A 23,678-nucleotide genomic window follows, 5' to 3' on the forward strand; every position below is an offset into this window, starting at 1 on the left:
GACCACAAGGAGGTAGTCACCGGAGAGTGCCATCCTGCTCTGGCAGAGTTTCGAGAGCCCATTCCTTCTGTTCAGGTGTCTGTGGGCCGAGGACACAGACTTGCTGAGCTGGGGGGAGGTCTGCACAGCAGGGCCCTCAGAGGGTGCCAACGAGGATGGGTTCCCACACAGACACCTCCAGTCCTTTTCCAAGGCGGGTGAGCCCCTGTCCTCCATTGAGAGATGGTAAGCCGTGGAACAGCCGTCAACTAGAAAACAAGGAGACCCTAATCAACATCTGCAATGCAAGAAGGTGAAGACAGTTTAACCAAGTAATTCTTCCCAAGGCTGCGTTAAGCTCAGCCCCAAAAGGCTCACACACCCAACTGCCCTCTGGGTCAAAATCTACATGAGGACAGTTGAACCAAAGTCCTGCTAAAAGGAGCTCTTCAGTGGCATACACAGGAAGAGATGGGAAAGAAAAAAAAGAGGAAAATGGACCAGAGTGGGAGAGGGCTGAGGGGAAGACTGGGCTGCAGGTCACAGAACTGAAAATGCTCTCAGATCAAGAGGAACGTTATCAATGCCACGAATCAGATGGGTCCAACCAATTGCACCCGGAATCACCCATGGAGCTTCTACAAACATAGCAATGTAAGGCCAAGGCTGAGAGTCTAGAGATGCACTACAGCTGAGATTTATGTTTTGAACTTTTTATTTTTAGTTATTTGTAGATTTTCATGTAGATATAAGAAAAAAAATACAGAAAAATTCTACATGGCCTTCACTGGGTTTCCTCCGATGGTTACATCTTACGTAACTACAGAAAAACCGCAGAGGCCTGGACCAGGGGCTTGAGAAGTGAGGAGTCATAGGGCCCAGGCGACACGCCCACCCCGAGCCTGCATCATCCAAACTTCAGGCAGAGGTTTCCTCTGTGGGTCCAGCAACAAGCTGGCATGGTGAGGAAGGACACAATGGCATAGGGTCCCCTGGTTCCAAATTGGGTGGCGGGTTTAAATGGTTCACTTTACTGTTATGATTCACAACTGATACTGCATTTATCCTTTTGTATGAGGCAACTGTACCTACTAAAAACTCAGAGACGTTTTATATACACATATACATCCAGCATGGGATCCTGAAAAGCAACAGCTGAATGAGTAGGAAGCTAGAAAGAAATTAAATAAAAAACCCTCAGAATGTATTGCTCAAATAGCAATATTTAATGTCTCTAATAATTTCTCTAAGTAATTATGACATGATCCTAGTTTTCTACTTCTTCAACCAACCTACAGACAAAACACAGAAGTCTTGATTACAGCTTCAGCCTTACATTGTAAACGTTACAAAACTTTACTTTGTAAAAGTAACAAGGGGGGCTGGGAGGGAAGGAAACGTGAAGCCTCCATAAGGGCAAGAAATTTTGTCTTTCATGAAAAGAAATAATTAGTCTTAAACTGATAAACCAGCAGATGTGGGAAAGACAAATCCTTTTCCCTTTGTGCTTCCTGCACTGCCTGTGGTCCTTCGTAGGCCAGCTTGGCACTGCACGGCATATCCCAACCCCAGGGACTAGGGCCTCTGGCCTCTGAGCACAGAGCTTGACTTCACACCACTGTAGATCACTTCCTTTTCTCAGGATTAATTTTGAGTCAAACAGCAACCAGAACTGTGTGCAAGTCCAGGCCTAGGTATTTGGAATAGTTTTATTTTTAAGCAATGGCAGTTTGGTATTGGGGTCGTGGAGTGGGAACCAGAGTGAAGGGGGATTATCATGGGAAGCTGAACACAGAGAGGACTTCATGATGCCTTAGAACAGTGGTAGCAAACTGTGGCTTGGCAAACCAGGGCTCGCGAGCCACATGAGGCTCTTTGGCCCCTTGAGTGTGGCTCTTCCACAAAATACCGGCTCTTCCACAAAATACCGACTTCTGCGCATGGGCCACGAAGTTTCAATCGCACTGTATGTGCGTGCCCGCACGTGGTATTTTGTGGAAGAGCCACACTCAGGGGGCCAAAGAGCCGCATGTGGCTCGTCAGCCGCGGTTTGCCGACCACGGCCTTAGAATAATCCTATTCCTGTTGCAAGTTTTGATTCCAGAAGGTGTGAGTGACCATGCTCAGACCAAACAGAAACAAGGAGAGCACTGCAGGGATCCTTTGGATAGCACTCCTTCCTCTCCTGGGTGAACTTCTGGAAGCAACCATCTTTGTGCCACTAGAACATAAGCTAAGAAGCAAATAGCTCCAGCTGTCCCCACCACTGCTGTACAACTAAGAGCAGAACCAGCCTCAGGATGAAGCCCACATGTGGACAGCAGAGCAGAAAATGGCAAGAACGTCACTGTGCACCACCAATGAACCCACCCTAAAATCTACCTTCCTCTGGACTGCAGGTTTGGGGGCCAATGACTTTATCCGCTGTCAGAGAGCCATTTTGAGACTGTGTCTTTTTCTTGCATCAAGCATCCTAAACAATACCCAGGACAATGGCTGCTGTAACAAGGGGTTCCTCCAGGAGGCACTGCAGAGGGTATAAGCCTTCCAGGCAGAACCACCACAGGTCAAAGATGCCCACAGCCCTTGGGAAGGAGTAGCCGGGCCTAACTCCCAGGGCCCCTTAGGCCTGCCCAAGCAGTCTGGATTTCATCCCTAAGATTCACTTTAATGGCCTCTATGCTCGGGAGCAACAAGACCAGACACACATTTCATGAAGATCACTCCAAGGGCAAGGGTCGGGGGAGATGGGGAGAGAAAGGTTACAGTAATCCAGGCAAGAAATTATGAAGTCTGAAATGAAAGCAATGGCAGAAAGATGGCGAGGGGAACCCTTAAGAAAAAACTCGACATAAAACTACCATCGATTTTCTGGGTGATGAGGTGAGGGAATGAAAGGCATCAAGACCACATCACGAGTTTTCAACGCAGGCCACTGCCATTCTCTGGAAAAGAAACACTGGTGAAAGGTAAAATGAAGGAGAAAGCCGGGCGTGCTTGGGACATCCAAGTGAAGACGTCGGGAAGCCGTGGTCTGTACCCACAGCTCACGCATTCATCCCACTATTACTGAAAAGCTCTTACGTGCCTGGCACCGTCCGCAGCTGAGCCAGACACGGCCTCCGTTCTAGAGCTCACCTTCCCGAAGGCAGGCAATGATCATGGATAAAGCGCACAGTTAACTCCAGGGGAGGACTGAGCGCGGGAAGGGCTGGGCAGAGGCGGAGACGCGGAGGACCAGGGAGGCCCGGGCCCGGGACAAACGGCCGCAGGACGGCGGGCCACCCCCTGGGCCGGAGCCGCACAGAGGGGAGCCTGCAGCGGCGGGGACATAGCACTCAGGTTGGCTCATCCCAGGGCCGAGCCGGGGCCCCACGGTGCCCGGGCCACCTCTCCAGGGCGCAGATATCTCACCTGGATCCGACGAACGACACCCGACCGAGTACCCCGCCACGAGGAAACCGTTCTTCCCCTCCAGTCCTGTCGGCCAATCGTAGAGCAACTCACGCCGATTGACAGGTCCCATAAGCCAACCACTGGCTCCTGTGGACGGGAGCTAGCGAGCCAGAGTGGGGAAGCCCGCGCTAACGGTAGCTAAGGACGCACCAGGCTCCTACGGCGCCTGAGAGGCGCCAGCGCCTCCTCCAACCCGGTCCCGCAGTCGCCGGTTCCTTCTTTCTCGGAATTAAGAAGGATGAGCAGCGCGGACGGAGCACGCCTCTCGGCTGCCTCGTCCTGGAGGCGGGGGCTGCGGGGACGACTCCTTCACGGGCCAAGGGCGCCTGCCGGGCGGAGGACCGAGAGACTGCAGCGCCTGCCTGTGTTGGGTCGGCGTCTCGGGTCTCGACCGGCTCTCTCAGAACCTGCGGCGCAGTCGCCCCCGGCACGAGCGCGGGTGACCCGCGCTGAGCCCGCCCTGAGCTGAGCGTTAACTGGAGGAGGCCCCTTTACACAGGCTAAGTCTGCGCGGCGACGCCGGGACAAATTCAGCCCATTGTGCAGGCGCGGTTGATGAGGCTTGAAAGTCCGCACTTTGCAGCCCCACGCAGAGACGCGCTACGCGCCAGCTCAGATTTTTCTCTCCGCTCGCCTGCAGCTCCGGCTCTGTGCGTGCACTTCGCCAGTCCCTGCCCTCTTCCCCGCTCCTCGCCTAGACACCTACGGGCGTTCTTAAATTACTTGTCCGGGGGAGGTCAGGCGGCCGTCCTCAGGGTTGAACTGCAACTCCCATGAGGTACTGGGGCCGCGCAGGCGCGTTGAGGTTCAGCCCTCCCTGCGCTGGGATTCCATTGGCTGGGAAAACTCCGAGCTTGGAGTCCTGATTGGCTGAGGGGCCTGAGGCGACAAATTCCGGAAAGGGGAAGAGCAGCCAACATGGCGGCGGAGCACGGCGCGGGCCAGCAACTGTCGCAGGAGATGATGGAGGGTGAGCAGCCCGGCGGTGCGGCGACCGAAGGGCCCAGAGGGTGGGGGGTGGCGACCCGCACTGGTCTTCCCCGAGTGACACAGGGTGTCCTGCCTCCGGCCGGGGCCCAGCCCTGCTGCGCGACCCCTGACAACTGCTGGCCCGCTCGGAGGGGCGGGGGTGGCCGGGAAGGCGCGGCAGCCCCGGAGGTGCTGGACCCCGGGCATAGGGGACAACGGCGGCGCGAGCCGGGCCTACGAGTGAGAGCTGACGGCGCGGTGGTTTCGCAGCCCGAGCGCCCACCAGCTGGTTGGAGCCTCGCACTGAACCTCTGGCCTGACCCACGGGGTCGGTCCCCTTGCAACTAATTGGGAAACGGGCAGGGCGCCGTGGGACCTGCCCCGAGTTGGTTCATTCGTGATCGTGGCGGCGGCGGAGCAGGGTCCTCTCCAAAGCGAATGAGTTGTGGGGAAGTGTGACAAGCAGCCGAGAGATTGTTACAGAATACCGGTACCTGTTTACAAAGTTATCACAGTTAAGCAAAGACTAAATTCAACTCTTCCACTTAGTTAAAAATATGATGTGCATATCTATGCATGTAGTTATATGCCAACTGGAGGGTCAGTTGTTCTTGAGTGCTTATGTGCTGGTTTCATGGAGGATACAGTGATTGTGCCTGGCAATGCAGGTTTCCTCCTATCTGTCTCGTATGTAAATGCTAGGGAAGAAGGGGGCGGGGGCGGTGAAGGAAGAGCTGGCATGTTCGGGGGTGATGGCTGCTCAACCAAAGCCAGCTCCAAGTTGAACGTTAACGGTTCAGCCAGGTTGGAGGAAAGATCGAAGGTCATTTCTGGCCAAGGAAACCACATAGTCAAAGGCAAAGGGTGTGAAAGAATGTGGCCTGTTTGGAGGAGAGTTTGACCAAGGGTGACATTCATTTTGGTTGAGGGTAGAGAGTGCCATTGAGGATGGCAAGAGAAAGTCGTGGATGAGGTGGGGAGAGTTCAAGCTCTAAAATTTCCAAATTCACCCTAACCGGTTTCTCAGTGGTTAGAGCATCCACTCTCGGACTGAAGGGTCCCAGGTTCAATTCTGGTCAAGGGCACGTGCCTCCGTTGCAGGTTCCATCCCTGGCCCTGGTGGGGACACCTGCAGGAGGCAACCCATGGATGTGTGTCTCACATTGATTCTCTCTCTCTCTCTCTCTCCCCCCCCCCCCTTCCTTACACTCTCTGAAAATCAATGGGAGAAGAAATATCCTCAGGTGAGGATTAATGAAAAAATAAAAATCTCCAAACTTTCGAACCTCTTCTATTCATGCTATGCTGCCAATACCTTGAGCCAGCCCATTGCCCCAGTGCCCGAAAGTCACCTCAGATGCTGATCCTGTCCCATACCCCTGCAGTCCTCAGAATAGAGTCCCAGGTTTCACATTGGCCGCCCCTCATTAGCTAAGCCCCTCCCACCCTGGGCTGAGCCGCACCAGATCTTGGCCCAGTAGAACTTGCTCTCCTTTAGCCGAGGCCACAGAGTGCTTGTGCCTGGCAATGCAGGTTTCCTCCGTATCTGAAAGTGAAATGTTCCTATGAAACCTTTCAAAGCCAAAATGGAATAAAGTGAAGAAGCAGTTATCTTAGGGCACATCTTGCTAATGGATGCACAGAATCAAGATGAAGCCTAGACACTCACAGATACAGTTCAAAGCTATGGCATCTTGATGCTGAGATGTCGGGTATAGTCCCTGGGGAAGAAGCTTGATGGTGCCACGCTGGCTGGTTGGAGTTCAAACTGCCTCTATTAGAGCTCATTGCAAAACAAAACGATGCTATTTTTGCTTTTCACATTTTTCATGAAAGAGAAAATTCTCTTTACAGTTCTCTCATTAGTGAAAAAACTAATGTAGTTCTTTCTTAAAGATGACGTGGCATAAAGTGAACTTTTGGGAAACAGGGAATACCTGTAATTAATTTATTAAATGTTTACTGCTTTTATTTATTAAAAGCTAACTTATTCTGTGCCTTCTCTAATTTAATTCTGATTACTCTAAGATATAGTTACTATACTAGCTCCCTTCTGCAGATTTGAAGGCTGTGGCTTGGAAAAGGAAATAACTTGCTAAGCTGTGCTTCCAGGGTCAAGATGTAGACTCGGGAAGAGCCATTGGCATTCTAGGAGTTTTTGGAGTCAAAGATCAGATTTGGATTTTAGACTCACATCAGATTCTCTGACAATGGAGAATAGATTAGACAGGGTCAGACAAATCACAGAAAGACCAGTTAGGAGGCCCAGCATGAGCCCAGGCCACAAGTAATGAGTAGCTGAGCCAAAGCAGTTGCCAAGGGCAGGGAAGAGGAACAGATGTGGAGGTTTTGGAGGTGGATTTCATAGGGATATGTTTTGTCCAGCAGTCCTTTCCTAGACGCTTCCTTACTAGGTCCAGTGGAGATACAAAAATGAAAAAGCACTTCCTCCCCTCTATAGATAAGCTGGACTCAGGAACACACAATCTTTCAGTGTGGTTGATAATTCCAAGTAAGTTCTAAGTGCGTTGGGGCTTCTAGACAAACTTCCAAAGAGGTCATGAAGAAAGGAGAAAGAAACATTATTTTACAATTTTGCCAATGAATTTTTACCCATCTGCCACATTTCATCATTGCCTTATTATTAATTCAAAAAATATTTACTCGCCAGCTCTTCAAAGCTTTGAGCTGGCTGGCCTCACTATGTCCTGAGGGTTAGCATCTGTGACGTTTACGGGGGGCAGTTAGCACTATTGGCTGTCTTCTCCTTTTTCATTAGAGCTCCCTGCCCACATTCTGATTTGAGTTAGTCTTGATTTCTTTCAGAACGTGGGCCTGTGAACTGGGCTGGTTTTCTTGACCAAATGGATAGTGGAGCATGGATGAAGGTATGTGGTGGAAGGGTCACAATGGTCCCCTCTACACGGATATCCAGGCTTCACTGCATTTTAGCACTAGTACTTTTAATCGCAACATCCCAGGGCGTTCAGAACACCTGGCGACTCTTCATGAGCTCCTTGAGGAATAGTATGATACTCACCTTCATGCCCATGTGGCCTCCCTGCCCCCTTCCCAACCCCAGATCTCCCTGCCACTGTACAGATGGTACCTGGGACATGGAAGACACTCAAATGTTCATTGAACTGAATTCAACAAATGTTTTTAAATGGCGTTTTTTACTTGCAACTGGATGTCTGTCTGTTATATGTACTTCAAAGAGAACATGATGTGGATGGGAATTCTCATTGATCTGTGTGGGTTCAGTTGACAGGCGGGTCGAGTCTGAAGAATCGGGCGACGAGGAAGGGAAAAAGCAGAGCAGCCGTATAGTGGCAGACCTCAGCGAGCACAGCCTGAAGGATGGAGAGGATCGGGGGGAAGAAGAACCAGCAGGTACCCTGCCCTGTTAAGAACCTTGGTCACTAAAGGGGTGCAGGCAGTGTTGCACACAGTCTATCTCCCCCTTCCCAAGGTGGCAGCGTGTGTCATTCTGGGGAGGACCACGGTACTGTGTTGGTCTGCTGGTGGGAGCAGGGCCCGTCTGAGGCGCACTCCCCTAACCAGCTGACTGCTGGCACTTGCAGGCACAGTGCAACTTTTCTAATTCCACTGAAGGCAAATACTAATAATGATATTGGTACTAGTGCGTCATTTGGGACAGAATCAGAAAATTGTTTTATTAACCATATGTTCAGGATGAGATTTACAGTAAACATTATGGCTGACTACTATGCTTTGATGTCCTACCATAGTAATACAAACTGCTTTCAGAATAGCACTTTTTTTTTTTAATATATATCTTTATTGATTTCAGAGAGGAAGGGAGAGGGAAAGAGAGATAGAAACATCAATGATGAGAGAGAATCATTGATTGGCTGCCTCCTGCACGTCCCCTACTGGGGATCAAGCCTGCAACCCAGGCATGTGCCCTTGACTGGAATCAAACCTGGGACCCTTCAGTCCGCAGGTGATGCTCTATCCACTGAGCCAAACCAGTTAGAGCCAGATTAGCACTTCTAATGTCTTAAAGAAGTCATTTCTTGAGTCCTTCTTCACCATTTTTATCGGCCTGAGGATGGACTTCTTCACTGCCCAGGTGTTAGGGAAATCCTTTTATGTGGAAAACGTACCAGTGGCCTCCTGTTGTTTTAGTGAATAACAAGAACAGCAAAACGAATTTGGAGACAAGAGAAGTAAGTCCTTAGCCCATGATGGTAGTTTTTCACACTCCCCAGCCATGATCTTAGCACAGGGGTGGGCAAACTTTTTGACTTGAGGGCCACAGTGGGTTCTTAAACTGGACCGGAGGGCCGGAACAAAAGCATGGATGGAGTGTTTGTGTGAACTAATATAAATTCAAAGTAAACATCATTACGTAAAAGGGTACGGTCTTTTTTTCAATAGTTTTATTCATTTCAAACCTGCCCGCAGGCCGTAGTTTGCCCATGGCTGTCTTAGCCCATTTGTTTGTTGCTTAGAAAATCAACTTTCATTGAAAAGAATGAGAGTAGAAACCATATAAACAGAAAAAAAGCTGTCCAAGATTTTTTTATTAGGTGAAAACAAATTTCCAAAAAGTATGCATGTTAAGATCTTGTTTTTATTTAGAAACTATTAATATGTGGTTTTACCTGCTCCAGAGAAAATGCCTCAAGCTGTTGTTGAAGGTGTCACTGAACAGCAGGTTGGTGAAGGCCTTGTACCTTCTTCATTTTCTAGGTTTATATACAGTTGTGGGTGTTCAAGGTAGTAATCGTACATTTTACCTTTCTAGTAATAAAAACAACAAGTTTATAAAAACCAAACAAATTTTTAAAATAACATTGTGCTCTCTGTGCCGGTGAAGATGACTGGTAACTATGGCAACCTAATTTTAAGGCAAAGAAGATTACCACAAAAGCACCAGTCACATTTCAGAACTGCAGTCGATATTCTGGAGATGATGTGGGTGGGATAAGTACATGGGAGTGATGGTGGAAGCTTTCATTGCTGTCTGTCTGAGGTCTAGAAAGCCAAGCAGGTGGGAGCATCACCTGTCGTCACGTATGAACACCTGCTTGTGCTGGACTGGAGAGTTGATGGAACTCTGTCATGGGCATCCTCTCCCAGGCTCACTACGGTGAGCCTAAGGGCGCATGGCTCCAAAGTGGAACAGCTGGATTTGAGCCGGGTTATCTAAATCCAGCATTCTTTCCTCCAAACTACTAACTGGTTAGAAGTTCTCTGGGAATACACATTTTTGTAAGTCCTTAGAGAAAGTAGGACTTGCTCTTACCTGTATTTAAATCTGAAGTTCAAATAAAACAAATTCAAACATGTCAACTGTTCCCTTTTACTTATTTTCCCTAAGAAATCACAAAATATGGTCAGTGCAGAATATATACAGAAAGATGTTCTAGTCTAGTAACTTTGTTTTAAAGGATAAGCTGACCTTTTGGGGGCCCATCCTGTGCTGAATGGATTACAGACAGAACCCCTTTAAGCCATGTAACCACATGTCCTTGAGGAGCTCAGGACAGCCCCAATTTCCATCTGGTGGCCCAGCATGATTGTCTGTGGTGCCCCTTTTATTCTAAAGCATCCTGGTTTGGACATTGAGTGACCTCAGTATCTGGCCTTCATTGCATAGCCTCTCTCACTGCAGCATCCTGGGTCCTAATGGTGAATTTAGGCTGTCTTGGGGGCAGGGGGTGGGGGGGGGGACAGATAGCTTGGTTATATCTCTTGATTTTGCTCAGCTTCTTTTATTTAATTCTTAGGTTGGTGATATCTCATAAAGTTTTGGATACACTGTAGAAGACATTTTTTTAAATCTAGCCACTATTGATCATTATGGAAAAGATATAGTGAAAAGACTAGGAAGTGATTTCAGCCAGTGTGGGGCCAGTACTTCCTAATTAAGCTGGTCCTGTGTCAAGTGCGCCCCTCTGAGGCCTCCAGTGCAGGGGCCAGGCTGACCTCAGGAGATTGGGAGCTGCAAGCGAGCTACACTGCAGAAGCAAACACAGTTTTGTTGAATGGAAGGGGCAGCAATGGGAGCCAGGCAAGAGTGTAACAACCAGTTTACAGGAAATAGATGAGATGGCAGCCACATGCTCCAATCCAACCCAGAGAAGCTCCGTAAGACAGGCAGCCTGGCTTCTTCAGCAAAGCATTGGGGGAGCAAAAAGGGACTTTAGAGAAAAGCCATTCAGCCTCAATATATGACCTTCATATCCTAATTCAAGCAGAACTCACTCAGTGGGAGAAGAAATCATAAGATAGTTGGTGAAATCAAGAAATTACTGTTACTCTTTTTAAGAATTTAACCCTTTTAAACATAATGCCTAGATAGGATCAGATGAAATTAAGATGGGGGGGTGGGGTCTGCTAATTTGAGACTGTGAACTCTGCATCAAGAGTGGTTCTTGCAGCCTTCCTCAGCCATCGGATGTGCCAGGAGGCCCAGCCTACAGGGTGGAGGTCCTCTGCTGGTTCAGCTTCCAGCCTCCCAGTCAAGTGTATTTAAATTATTCAACAGGGCTGATCTGTCTGCTGAGCCATGCTTCATTCTCTTGTGCTCTTTGCAGAGAGAAGTGTTTGTAGATGCTGGGCCACTTTCCAAAGCAATAAAAGGCACATCCTAGAACATCTGATATACCCAGCATGGTCTATAGTCAAATGGCCTGATATATTGCCACAGACTGGGGGGGGGGGGGGGGGGGGGTCCTGCTGCCAGTTACACAGCTCTGGTTGTCGCCAGAAGTGGGAGGTTGGTGACCAGCCTCAGACCACATTTCCTTTCTCTGAATGCTCTGCAGTACAGATGGAAGTGTGGAAACCTTTGCCGATAGCTGAATTCAGGAAACTCAGAATGCTGGAAAGGTGACCATGGCTGGAGTAGGGTGTCACTTAGCCCTTTGTGCCATCCAGATCCTCCAGATGTCACCTGTTGGTGTCTCCTCTGCATTGGAGTCCACTCTGCCCCAGGAGGCCTGTGTGCCAGCTCTTCACCGAGGCTGGCTGCTGCCTCCTGCCACGTGGGCTCTGAGTGGGCTCTTTTTTCCTCTCTCTCACTTTTTCAGGACAAGAGCTGCCTGTGGATATGGAAACCATTACCCTGGACAGAGATGCAGAGGTAATGCCGCCTGCTCCACCCAGCCTCAGGGGGCGTGGTGACGGACCACTCTGACCGTCAGGTTATCTTTTATGAAGGTGTCAGATTAGTAAGTGATCCCCTAGAGGAGGTCGTCTAAGCCTCCCTTGGGTGGGTCAGATTCCTTGGGTTCTTTTTGTTTTTAATAGCACTGATTTGAATTCCATTTCTGTTTGCCACGTTGTGGCAAATGAAACTCCTTTGAATCATCAATCAATAGATCCAGTGATTACATTATAAATATGGGGTGCTAACATCCACATCTGAAAAGCAGTCATAATCCAAGGCCTGCAGAAGCACCTGTTGCATAATAACCAACCATGGAGCCTCTGGCAGTGCCCTGGCTGGGTGTACCTTCTTGCACCTCGTTTTGCACTAGGGGGTGAGAGGAAGATGTTATATACCACTCATTTGGAGGGTTAGTTTTACATAAAACTATGATAAATCGTAGCTAAACCCATGAGCATCTTGAAGTTCACCTCTATGTCCCTGTCACCTACTGCTGCAGACTCCTGTGTGGCACTGGCTCACCTGTTCTCCCCACCCTCATGTCCACCCCCCTATCAGGCCCCTTTTTAACTCCTGTTCTAGGAAGTAAGGCTCCTAGGAAGTGGGGCTCTGGGCACTTTTCCTGCAGCTAAGTTCAATTTCTTCTCTGTTTCAGGACATTGACCTGAATCACTACCGCATTGGAAAAATTGAAGGATTTGAGATTCTGAAGAAAGTGAAGGTGAGAGGAGGTCTGTCCTTTCATGTGAGGTGATTTTGTAATAGTCCAGAGCTTGCCCCACCCACAGGGTATAGGTAAATCCATAACTGAGACTCAGCTCTGGGGCAGGCACAGTCCAGCAGGAGGTGCCGCCTAAATCAGGAACCACATTGAACATATTTGGCTTGAACATGGCAGTTTTGAGGAGTAGTGTAGGCGGCTCAGACCCACTGCTGCTTGCAGAGCCTCAGTTCAGGGCTTGCCTGCAGCTGAGCCCACATCAGACTGTACAGTCCTGAACTCACCTGAGTCCAAGGGTTCACTCTGCCAGGAAACAATATACACCCCAAACTGACCAAAGCCACCCTTACTGAGTAGGTCTGCATGGTGCAGGGCCTGTCTGCAGCCTTCCTGTGGGTGTCTTTCATCTTCCTCATGCCAGCCCCTTTCTAGAAAACACATCCTTCCCCCTAAGGCTTTCCCATGACCTCCCTGCTTGTTGCCTATGTCAGGTATCCTTTTTCCAACCCTCCAGACTCTCTGCCTCCGTCAAAATCTAATTAAGTGCATTGAGAACCTGGAGGAGCTGCACAGCCTCCGAGAACTGGACCTGTATGACAACCAGATCAAGAAGATAGAGAATCTGGACACACTAACAGAGCTGGAGTGAGTCCCAAGCCCCAGGGATGGCCAGGGGCTGACCAGTGTCCCCAGAACCAGTCTGCCCTGGAGAGGCCACCTCTGCCATTGGGTCCTGCCCCATTCCTGGCTCCATCGGTGGCATCAGCTTGCCCAGTCCCAGCCTGCAAATCAACCTTTGGGTAGAGGCTGCTGGTTGGTCCTGTCAGTAGGGGATGATATGGTGTCTGCCCTCGGTGCAGTCCTGTGAGCGGGCACTGGGGGCTCTGGAGGCTGTTCCCTGGTGGGATGCCGCCCTTGAGACAGTTATATTCTGAGTTCTGTGTGGCCTGTACTCTTCAAAAATAATTGTTTTGCTCATTCCAGGATTCTAGATATTTCTTTTAATCTACTGAGAAACATTGAAGGGGTTGACAAGTTGACAAAGCTGAAAAAGCTCTTCTTGGTCAACAATAAAATCAATAAAATTGAGAACTTGAGCAACTTACGTCAACTGGAGATGCTGGAGCTGGGATCCAACCGCATCCGGGTAGGTGTGGGCATGGCCTGGGGGTACAGGATGTATATTTTCCATAGGGTGTGATCCCCCCCCCCAGAAACGAAAGTTAATTTTTAAGAAAAAATACTAGGGTCAGTATTAATAAGAATATGTGCCCAGAAAAAAAAGCAACCATGTTTGTTACATAGGTTGCTTGGTGTAAAACAAAACAAAACAAAAAGAATATGTGCCCAAATGGAGTGGCCTAGCCTGCTGCATGTAGGTTTCACTTGCTCTCCATCCCAGTCTGAGCTAAACTCTTAGCAAACCATCCCAGTTACCAGTACATTCTGCCTGAGGTGAACTGATCGGCCTCAAACACTTCGGTTGTGTTTCTGACAATCCTGCCTGACATGAGCATGTCCCGAGCAGAGGGGCTGACAGCAACCTGACCTCTACCAGGGCCACAGGAAGCCTGGGCTTCCCACTGGCCTTGCTGAGCAGCTGAGCTAGGTATCTTTGAGCATTTCTTCCCCTCCATCCCTGGTGAAAGTAGCCCTCCGTATGGCTTTTGGAAGCTTACAGCTGACAGTTGTCGGTCCGGCTTGGCCCTTGAGAGTTGGGCAGGACACAAACCAAAGAGGTGGCTGTAGTGAGGACAGACACTGTTGGCGGTAATGTGGCAGCAGAGCCATACGTTTAAAACTAGAGAGCAGTCACATCAGTATTTTATTAAGTGTCTCTGTGGCACGTTCCAGGAGAGGTGGCTTGTCACAAATTACCGCAGGCAGTAGCTGTTAAGGGTGCCCTCTCCTGAATCTCCATCCTCACAGACCCCCCCAGCCAAGTCCTGCTGCAATGGGCAGACGAGCTGCACCTCGTGCACTTGCTGCGGTCACCACCATGCTAGCCTGCCCTGACTGAGCAGAGGAGGGAGACAGATCTGGTCACTGCACATTCATTAAACCCTATTGTGTGCAGATGCGCAGAGCTCAGCACCTGGCAGGGAGGACGAGAAAAGAGGGTGGGAACGAGGAAGAGGGGCACAGCCAGATCCTGCGTGGGGGCTCACTTCTGGGGAGACTGAGGCTGGTGGGATGCATTGTAACAGACCCCACCTAGACTAACAGAACAATGTCAGCTCAGAACTGGGAGGAGTTGCGAAATCTGGTCCATGGAGGTTAGGAGTGTCCCTGAGAGACAGGCCTCAGACCCTCCGCCTATCCTCAGTTTTTTCATTCTGTACTTTGAAGTAAGATTTTACTGGAAAGTTTCCAGATTGAGACTTGCCTGACACCCCAAGACCAAGTCCAGGGAGTGCTGTCCCCTCCCCTGGGAAAACTGTTGCTCTGTCCGTTTTACAGGCCATTGAAAATATCGACACGTTAACCAATTTGGACAGTTTGTTTTTGGGGAAAAACAAGATCACTAAACTTCAAAACCTGGATGCACTCTCCAACCTGACAGTCCTCAGTATACAGGTATCAAACCAGCTTGCCCCACCTCCACCCCCTGTCCTGAACCAGCAGGGCCTGCTTGGCCTCCCAGCCAGCCAGAGCTACTACTTGGCACAGTTTTCTCTCCCACTATGTCCATGATCAGCACTGCATCACGAGCAGTTGAAGCATTAGATCTCATATGTGCACATGCTCCTGTGAACATATGCGTGTTAGACTAACACTTCATCTTTTATGGGTCACGTTCCTTTTCTTGGTAAAAGTCCCTGGTGGTTTTTAGGCAAAGGGGCGTCTTCAGAAGGGTAAGTTTGTTCCAAATGTTCCTAGCATATTTGGCTCAATGGTGGGCAAGGGTCCTACTCTGCGTTTGGGAGTCAGCACCTGAATATTGCTAGGCTCACGTGACCTTTTCTGTTAAAAGCCAATGAGTGGAATCAGACCAGGGAGGTGGGATGTGGTGGGTGTTCTGGTGACAGGGACTGGGTATGGGAGAGCCTCATAGTTTAATTTGAGTTACAACATATCCTGAAAGAAAAGAGAGAGAGAGAGAGAGAGAGAGAGAGAGAGAGAGAGAGAGAGAGAGAGAGAGAGAGAGAAAGAATGAATTTAAAATATTCAGTGATCTTAACATTTGAACTACTAATCTGATTTTTAGACCCTCCCTGAGTACATCTAAAAACAAATTCTTTGCATAAAAACCTTCAACCTTCACGCATGAATTGTAGCCCAGAACAACAGACTGGAGATGCTGATCTTTCTCTCTTCATAACCCGATGCTGGCCTGTTTTAAGTGGAATGCCCAATTGTCCAAATTCTCCAACAAGAGAAACCTCCTTTCCTAAAAGCTGTCTTATCTCACACCCTACACATGATTCTGACGGCTGTCGGCTCTCCCTTCCAGAGCAACAGGCTGACCAAGATGGAGGGTCTGCAGAGCCTGGTAAACCTGAGGGAGCTGTACCTCAGCCACAACGGCATCGAAGTGATAGAAGGCCTGGAGAACAACGTAAGACGTCCTCTTGTCCATCTGGGCGGGTGGGCATGGGGCTTGAGTGGCAGGCAGCTGGCCAGCAGCACACTTCGGCCTCCAGGGCTGGTCTTCAGTAGATGCTGCCTCTGGAGGTTTCTCATAGAGAAGCTTCCAGTCCTGCAGACAGAGTGACCCCTCTCACCAGGAAATGCAGGAAAGTCCCCTGAGTGAGCCCTAAACCAGTGTTCCCACCACGGCCAGTGTCTTATCAGCACAGGCAGTGAGGGCCTCACAGAGACAGTATTCACTGCACAGCCTCCAGCAGCACTGTAGGCATTTGCTAGGGTGTAAAATCCAAACCCTACCTGCTCGTGTACTCCCCTCCCCCATACTACGGAGGCCAGCAGGAATCAGCAGCTGTTCTTCTCCTGCCCTCTCCTGACCACTGCACTTCCCAGCCTATAGGGACAGCTCATCTCAGCTGCCCAGGATGGGTGGCTCTCCCAGTCATTCCTGCACATTCCTTCCTCCTCCTCACCATCCCTGGTAAGGACAGGCCTGTCCACACTCTCCCACAACCCCACCCCTGTCCTGCTCCTGCTCATCCCAGCACAGGAGCTGTGTAAAGGCAGGTGAATGAGTGTGGGGGGCAGATTCCCCTGGAGCTCCTGCAGAAACCTGGCCCGCCTAGGCTGCCTGCAGACTAACTGCTTTTCTCAGAGCAGCATTCAAGCAAGTAATGTACTTTGCTCGTTCAGTTTTACGGGGTTGCTTTCGTTTTCTTCGTTGTCAGCAGTGTCACCTGACTGTTCACTTGCTACTGCAAACACCATTTTAGTCAGGAAAGGCTCCTTCGACCGTTGCCTCAGCCCCTGGACCTGGTTACCATGAGTAATGTTGGGGGGGAAACCATGAGGTGAATTTCATGTCACCAACATCCACATAAAATTTGGGGAGAGTTAGAATTTGCTTGTGGAAGTTTAGTTACCTTCCTCTGTACATTGAAGCATAGTTCTGAGAGGTGAGACTGTGGATGGAGGCCATGGGACCGGAGCTGGGCGGGCTGTGGTCATGGAGGCCCAGGCTGAGGAGCCCCCGCCTATGGGTGAGTCAAGAGGTTAGGACTCCCTGGGCCTCTGAAACAGAACAGAAACAAAGCAGTTGTGGCTCTAAAGGTAGTTACCTGGTTGTACATTGGTCCTGATCAAGAGTTTTTTCCCTCAGGATTGGTAATCAGCTAGAGGTCAAATATTCGTCTATACTTCTAAGTTTTATCTCCTCACTTACCTGGCATTTATTTTTGTGGTGGGAGGTAAGGCAGTAAATGAAAGGGCAAATCCCCTGTCTCAGCACCACAAACAATCCTGCTCCCAGCACCTTGGTGCTCCTCTGCTCTGCTATTCCCTCCATGCACTGCATCTTCCTGCTGGTCTGGCCTTAGCTCTCACACCTGTCCCTCTGCTGGAAGTCGGAGCCTCTGGTGCCTGCTCTCCCCACTTTCCTTTTGTTTTGCAGGATGGGGAGAGATTCTTACTGGTTTGCTCTCAAAACAATGTCCAGCTCCCCAGAAAAACATGAGGTGTTGAGTGCCTAACTGATTCCCTGTCCTCAGAGTTTCAGGGCCGGTTCTGGTAGCCAGGACCTCGCTCTGCTGCTGAGCCTATGAGCTCAGACTGCGCAGAGATTAGATCTGCCATGTGTCAGGCTACTTTAGCTCTGCTGGTTTCTGCACCTGCACTGAGAATTGCAAAACATGGGCATGGCTGGAGAGACCCACCCTCAGGAACATGGACCCGGCCTGTCCCTGCCATCTGCCTACCGTGCACTCAAGGGCTGCCCACAGGCCCCCTCCAGTCCCTGCTCTGAAGCCCCCTGGGTGCTACAGGCACTCGCCAGGCTAAGGACACATGACGAGCCCAGCATGAGCACCCCAGCTCCTGCTGTCACTGCTCCACCCCAGGTGGGACATGGGGTGTGGGAAGGTGGGGCTGGGCCCACAAGGAGTCAGACACCAAGGCCAGAGTGCTTCTGAATCAGCAGAGCTGCTGTCTGTGTGCTTTAGGGACAGGCAGGGGGTCATTTTATTTTACTGGGACATTCTTGAACTTGCCCTTAAACTTGGGAGGGCTTGGCGTCAGTGTCCCAAGGTACCGAAGAGAATGGGAGAAGGGACCCGGTCAGAAATGGAGGGATGAGGCCGAGGAACACACTTTCAGAGCTCTGGGCACTGTCCGCTGCGGGGCTGGGCTCCAGACTCCTCCCATCGCCTCTCTTCCATCGGCTGCAATTCAGGCCAGCCAGCCCCTCCCTTAGTGCCCAGGCTTCCCCTGCCCTGCTCCTGGTGGCCTTTCCCTGGACAGGACAGCCTACTGCAGGACAATGGGCTTGACTTTCCCCTCCACCACCTCCACCTGCGCCTGTGCAGTTTCTTACCTCGGACTAGCCCAGGCTCCTCCTTCCTGAATGAAAAAATGCTATTCTAGCTGAAACCGGTTTGGCTCAGTGGATAGAGTGTCGGCCTGCAGACTGAAAGGTCCCAGGTTCGATTCCGGTCGAGGGCATGTACCTGGGTTGCGGGCACATCCCCAGTAGGGGGTATGCAGGAGGCAGCTGATCGATGTTTCTCTCTCATCAATGTTTCTAACTCTCTATCTCTCTCCCTTTCTCTCTGTAAAAAATCAATAAAATATATATTAAAAAAATGCTATTCTAAGTATTAGTGTCAGAGGGGTCCTTGAGATAAGCACTAAATCTCATGCCCCATACAGCCCCAGGGGCCAGGCCTCCCTTTGCTTTTCGACAGGGGCTACCCTGCCCTTCCCAGGCCTGTGGTCTCACTGGGTCCTTGTGGATGGGCATCTGGGAGCTCCGGGCTCAGGTCTAACAGAACCAGTTTGATATCCCAGTGACACTGAGAGCTGGGTGATGTGGTTGTGTGGATGCTGTGTAGTGGGCAGGGGTGGGGAGGACCTGCAAGCAGTGGGCAGGGGTCATCATCCTGTCAGCATGCCTCTGTTCTGCGAGGGCAGCTGGCCCACAGCTCTGAGCTATGTTCATGGCCATGCAATCACCATTGAACTGAGGTATACCCAAGACAAACTTTACTTCCTTATTTAGAACAAACTCACGATGCTGGACATTGCGGCAAACAGAATTAAAAAGATTGAAAATATCAGCCATCTAACAGAGCTGCTGGAATTCTGGGTAAGTTGAGTACCCTCTAGGGTGGGTGAGTGAAGTGGTCAGTGAGTGTGGGGCCTGCAGCCCTGGGCCTAGCATTCAGGATGATGGGGCTCACGGGTGATGAGGTGCGAGCTGAGATGGGCGTGCACAGAGGTTGAAGGCTGGTGGCGTCATTGTATTGGCCTGTGGCATCAGCATCCCCAGGAACTTGTTAAAGATGCGGCTCTCTGGCCCCATTTATACCCGACCGGCGGACTGGGTGATTGCGGTGCACATGGAAGGGGGACCTGAGGATTGCCATGTGACCAGAGGGCCCTGTAGCACAGAGGAAATGGGTGTGTGTCCTCTCTGGTCACCCTGGAATCTGCCTCGAGCTGTCTCATGGCTGCAGGTGTGGCTTAGGGAGTCTGTCGCCGTCAGTTGGAAGAGTAAACATATATCAGGCATCTGGACACCACTCTAAGCAGGTTGCAAATGATGGTGAAGTTGTCCTCAGTGTCAGGATCCTATGCGTGTTCCAGGCATGTGTACCGCTGGTCCCCAAGCTCATGCCCTATGGGGTCACTGCCCATATACTCTCTGTGATTCTGTGAAGTGAGTGTTGTCCTCGATGCAGTCACTCTAATCCAAGATGCGTGTGGAGTCTAAAGCATGATTCTTCCTCCTCTGACTATGCTGCGGACCCTGCTGGTGTCCTGGTGGCTTTCCTTTTCTCTCCTTAAAAGGATATCCAAATGTCCCTAGACCACAGGTGGCCCACGGTGAAAAGTGTCTCACCCCTTATTATAGCATTGGGCCTGGAGTAGCACCAGAGTGTGTCAGGGATGCCCAACCAGACCATGGTGGTAGGTGTGCTGGGCTGAGTGCACAGGGAACGTGAACCCCAAGGCCCCTGTGCTGCACCCTGAGGGAAGGTGTGGCTGCTGGAGGGCTGGGTGCATTGCACTGAGGGGATTTGGCTCTGGAGGGACCAAGGAACCACACAGAGAAACCAAACAACCAGAGACAAGACCTGCACCACGAAAGGGGTGGGTGCTGGCAGGTTTGGGGTATAGCTGACACTTAAGTAGAGTTTCTGAAGATGGGGTTCCTCTGCATGCCTTGCCAAGGGACAGCACATGGGACCTGGGCTGCTGAGACAGGTAGGGGTCACCCTGGCTACCTGGGAGGCAGGCAGGCTCACAACTGCTGGAGGTTGGCTAGCACCTGGCCCCGGAACACAGGAATGCTGTTCCTCAGACCACCAGACAGACAGTAAGCACAGACAGAGCTGCTGTGTTGTCCAGGCGGCTTTCCCGTCCGACTGACGATCACGGCAGCCTGAGCGGCAGGCAGCGTTGCCCATTTCACAGCTGAGCAGTCAGGTGGAGGGCGCCTGCATGACAGTGAGAATGTGCTTATACGACTCTGTCCGATGAGGTGATGTCCTGACATTAAACACAGCCGTACAGAGCTGCCATTTGAACACTGGGCAGAAGCAAACAGGCAAGTCACAGAGGAGGAAGTAACAGTTGCTTGTAAATACATATACCTTTCTGTCTCATTAAGTCTGTGTGTGTGTGTCCTCCCAGATGAACGACAATCTCCTCGAGAGCTGGAGCGACCTGGACGAGCTGAAGGGAGCCAAGAACCTGGAGACAGTGTACTTGGAGGGGAACCCCCTGCAGAAGGACCCACAGTACCGACGGAAGGTGATGTTGGCACTGCCTAGCGTGCGGCAGATCGACGCCACCTTCGTCAGGTTCTGACCCTCCTTGCCCTCACTTGCTCTTTCTCTCCAAAAGAACTTCCTGGCCACGGTTTTTTAATCCACCCGTTGCTCCTGAAATCATCGCTATCAACGGTCACAACCCAATGGCAATAAAAAGGCACTGCGTGATCACTGCCGTGTGTACTGCCAGTCACACTCTGGGAGGCATTACTGTTCCGTGCACCACACGGTGTCCCATGGCTCTGTGTCCTCTCTGAGGGAGGTCACTCAAGCATCCGTGTGCTGCTGGGTGGGCATTCAGGGGCCGTCCCAGTGGCCTGAAGCCTATCAGCCCAGAGCTTCTAGTCTTTTAGACCAGTGATGCCAGTGTTTTAAAATGATATTTTAAAACAAAACTGCGTAAAGGGTGGCTCAGCCCTCTGTGCTGTGATCCTCAGCTCTCTTAGAGAGCAATGTCGTGTGCAGGCCCCGATCCTCCTGTTCCCCCTGCCCCTGCGGCCCTCTGAGGTCATGTTGCCACTGACAGATGGTAAACCCACCTGAGGCTCCTCAAAGACTTTCTGCAAAGAGCTCACCTCTGACCACCTGCAACATGGTCTCCCACTCTGACCCCATCATCGTGTTGATTCGTGTTTTATAAAATTTACCTCAACAGCCCCAGGGGTCTGATTCATCCTCGGGGTCTCAGATTTCTCCTCTGCAGAATGAGGACCCACACACAGTCACCACAGGTCCCTCCGCTCCCCACTCTTCAGAGATGCCCTGTCCAGTATGGGAGCCACGTGCTGCTACTCATGGCTGATTCGGTTCACAGTTAACTTCGTTTAAATAAAGTGGAATTAAAAATTCAGTTTCTCGGTTGTGCTCGGCACATCCCAAGTGCTCAGTAGCCACAGCTCTCCAGGGCAGCCCTCCTGGCCAGCACTGCCCTAGGTGCTGTGACACCGCTGTGCGCAGGCGGCCCTGGGAGCCGGGAGCGTATTGGTGCCTTCGGGGCAGCGGTGATCCATGGCCAGGGAAGCCATAAGCATGGCAGTGGTTGCCCTAAGGTGAAGGCCATGTCCAAGTCCTGATTTTAATCTTGGCCAAAATAAACCATGCAACCTGACCGTGAGCGCCTATTGAAGAGCAAGCTCCTCGAAAGGAAAGGGGTGGGTAGGACGGGGCCCCTTGGCATGGTGACCCAGCACTCTGCCCGCAGCCAAAAGAGATGTGTTTAGACACAAGGGTTCAGGATTGGGGTGCCTGTGTTGAAAAAAAGTTATTCCACCCCGAAAAGGACATACTCCAAGTGAGGAACTGAAAACGGAGGAATGTTCACCTTGGGATAGAAAAGGGAGCAATAAAGTTTATAGGAAAAGAGAAGTTTAAAGTAACCTCTAATAGAACAGAACTCAGTTATGAAACAGCCAACTCACAACTAGGAAAAATCCAAATCTTCCAGCAAAGAGGACAGGGAGGAGATTCAAGGGGGGTGGGGGGCAGAGGTGAGGCTGTCGGTCTGTCCAGCCTCGTATCCTCTTGGGGACAAAAACGACAAGGAAGCCCTGGGGTGGAGGGCAGACTCAGACTGGGTCACAAATTGAAGTCCAGCGTCTGTTCTTTCACATTTGAAAGTTAGACAAAAAGGTTGAAGGGAAACGTGCTATAAATCCAGCACAATCCTAATCAAAATCCCACCTGATTTTTAAAGAAATTCATTAAACTTTAAAATTTATACAGAAGAAAAAAGGTCCACATTGAAACTTTGGGAAAGTCCAGTCAGCTCTGAGGAGATGTCAGTAGAGGTGATTTCCTGCTGGATTCTACTGACTGCAGACCTGCAGGAACAGCAGTCAGCGGGCAGATACAGGCTTGGGCTCGGGGGTTGGCTCGGGCCAGGCAGGGTGCACACTGGGCCAACTTAGAGGACTGAAAAACCTCGGTGTGAAAATAAAACAGGAAGTTAGTAGAAAAATGTGGGAAAGCCTATTTGTGAGCGCAGAGTGAAGAACTTAAAACCCCAAGTGCAACCATTGGACAAGGGTGTGTTTTTGTTGTTGTTTTTAATATATATATATATTATTTCAGATAGGACGGGAGAGAGAAATAACCAATGATGAGAGAATCTGATTGGCTGCCTCCTGCATACCCGCCACTGGGGACCAAGCCCACAACCTGGGCTTGTGCCCTGACCAGGAACCTCCTGGTTCATAGGTCAATGCTCAACCACTGAGCTACGCCAGCTGAGCTGATGGGGGTTTAACATAAAAATGGAAATTCCTGTAGAACAGAGAGCACCTTGAAGGGGCCACAGATAACAGATAGGTATTGCGGTATTGCAGCGTTTAAATCTGGCAAGAGCCTAATATTACATGTAAAGAAGTTTCCCCAAATCAGAGAAGAGATAGAAATCTGTATAGAAATAGGCGAGGGCAAGAGAAGCCAGAGGGCCACGAGCAAAAGAAGTGCTAGCTAGACCAGAGGACCCCGCATGCACCTGGGTCGCCTGAGCTCAAATGGAAATACCCTTGGTGCCCATGCTGGGGACCGACAAGGCCACAGCCACGTGAAGTGCATCTCCATTAGAGAGGTACAGGACAGCTCCAGAAGGGACGCTTCTGGACGGGATGGGGTGGGCGGGGGATCCAGGCTGAGAGTGCTCATGAGCACTGGGCAGCAGGGACCGACCCTCTGAGTTTTGAAACAACCGAAGACCAAGTGTCGGAGGCTAGTTTTAGAGAGGGGGTGGGGGTGGAAAGAGAGCCAGTGGGGGGCACTACTGATGGTACAAAGAGGAAAGCCCACCCACTCTGTGCCACTCCCACCGTCAGGTCCAGGGGAGGGGAGCAGATCAGGCAGCCATGATTAATCATGTAGGTACAGGGTGCTGTGTGCGAGGGAAGAACGCAAGAGCATGCTGGGCGTGCTCACTGAGGAGTCACTGAAGCTAGCTGGAGCGGGATGACCCTGAGGAAGGGCCAAACTGATCAGAACAGCCCTGGAGGAGGCT

At 50.7% G+C, this 23,678-nt stretch overlaps 2 protein-coding genes across 10 annotated transcripts in view; one reads left to right on the plus strand and one right to left on the minus strand.

Annotated features, from left to right (window-relative positions):
* PASK (PAS domain containing serine/threonine kinase) overlaps nt 1–4,152 on the minus strand; it is a 32,200-nt gene extending 28,048 nt beyond the window's left edge. For 2 of the 4 annotated variants that reach the window (XM_059703824.1, XM_059703821.1), the window contains exons 1-2: nt 3,394–4,151; nt 21–248 (exon numbers count right to left, since the gene is read on the minus strand). In XM_059703824.1, coding sequence (XP_059559807.1) covers nt 21–248; nt 3,394–3,505 — 340 coding nt within the window. In that variant the 5' untranslated portion in view covers nt 3,506–4,151. Of the gene's footprint in view, nt 1–20; nt 249–2,840; nt 2,925–3,393 lie in introns of all 4 variants that reach the window. The other 2 variants (XM_059703825.1, XM_059703822.1) reach the window with 2 other exon arrangements.
* A 24-nt stretch (nt 4,153–4,176) lies between these two features.
* On the plus strand, nt 4,177–21,536 carry PPP1R7 (protein phosphatase 1 regulatory subunit 7). 6 transcript variants are annotated; one of them, XM_059703849.1, is made up of 12 exons: nt 4,177–4,405; nt 7,231–7,292; nt 7,669–7,797; nt 11,469–11,521; nt 12,204–12,269; nt 12,784–12,914; nt 13,254–13,416; nt 14,730–14,846; nt 15,724–15,828; nt 18,910–18,996; nt 20,547–20,716; nt 21,342–21,536. In XM_059703849.1, the coding sequence occupies exons 2-12, from the start codon at nt 7,283–7,285 to the stop codon at nt 21,502–21,504; spliced, it is 1,194 nt and encodes a 397-aa protein (XP_059559832.1). In that variant the 5' UTR covers nt 4,177–4,405; nt 7,231–7,282; the 3' UTR covers nt 21,505–21,536. The 6 variants fall into 6 exon arrangements, with proteins under 6 accessions (XP_059559832.1, XP_059559830.1, XP_059559833.1 ...); XM_059703847.1 differs by lacking the exon at nt 7,231–7,292; XM_059703850.1 differs by lacking the exon at nt 7,231–7,292 and having other exon boundaries at nt 20,547–20,666.
* The last annotated feature ends 2,142 nt before the right edge of the window (nt 21,537–23,678 follow it).

Source organism: Myotis daubentonii, chromosome 7, assembly GCF_963259705.1.
Source record: "Myotis daubentonii chromosome 7, mMyoDau2.1, whole genome shotgun sequence".
In the NCBI taxonomy this organism is placed as follows: Eukaryota; Metazoa; Chordata; class Mammalia; order Chiroptera; family Vespertilionidae; genus Myotis; species Myotis daubentonii.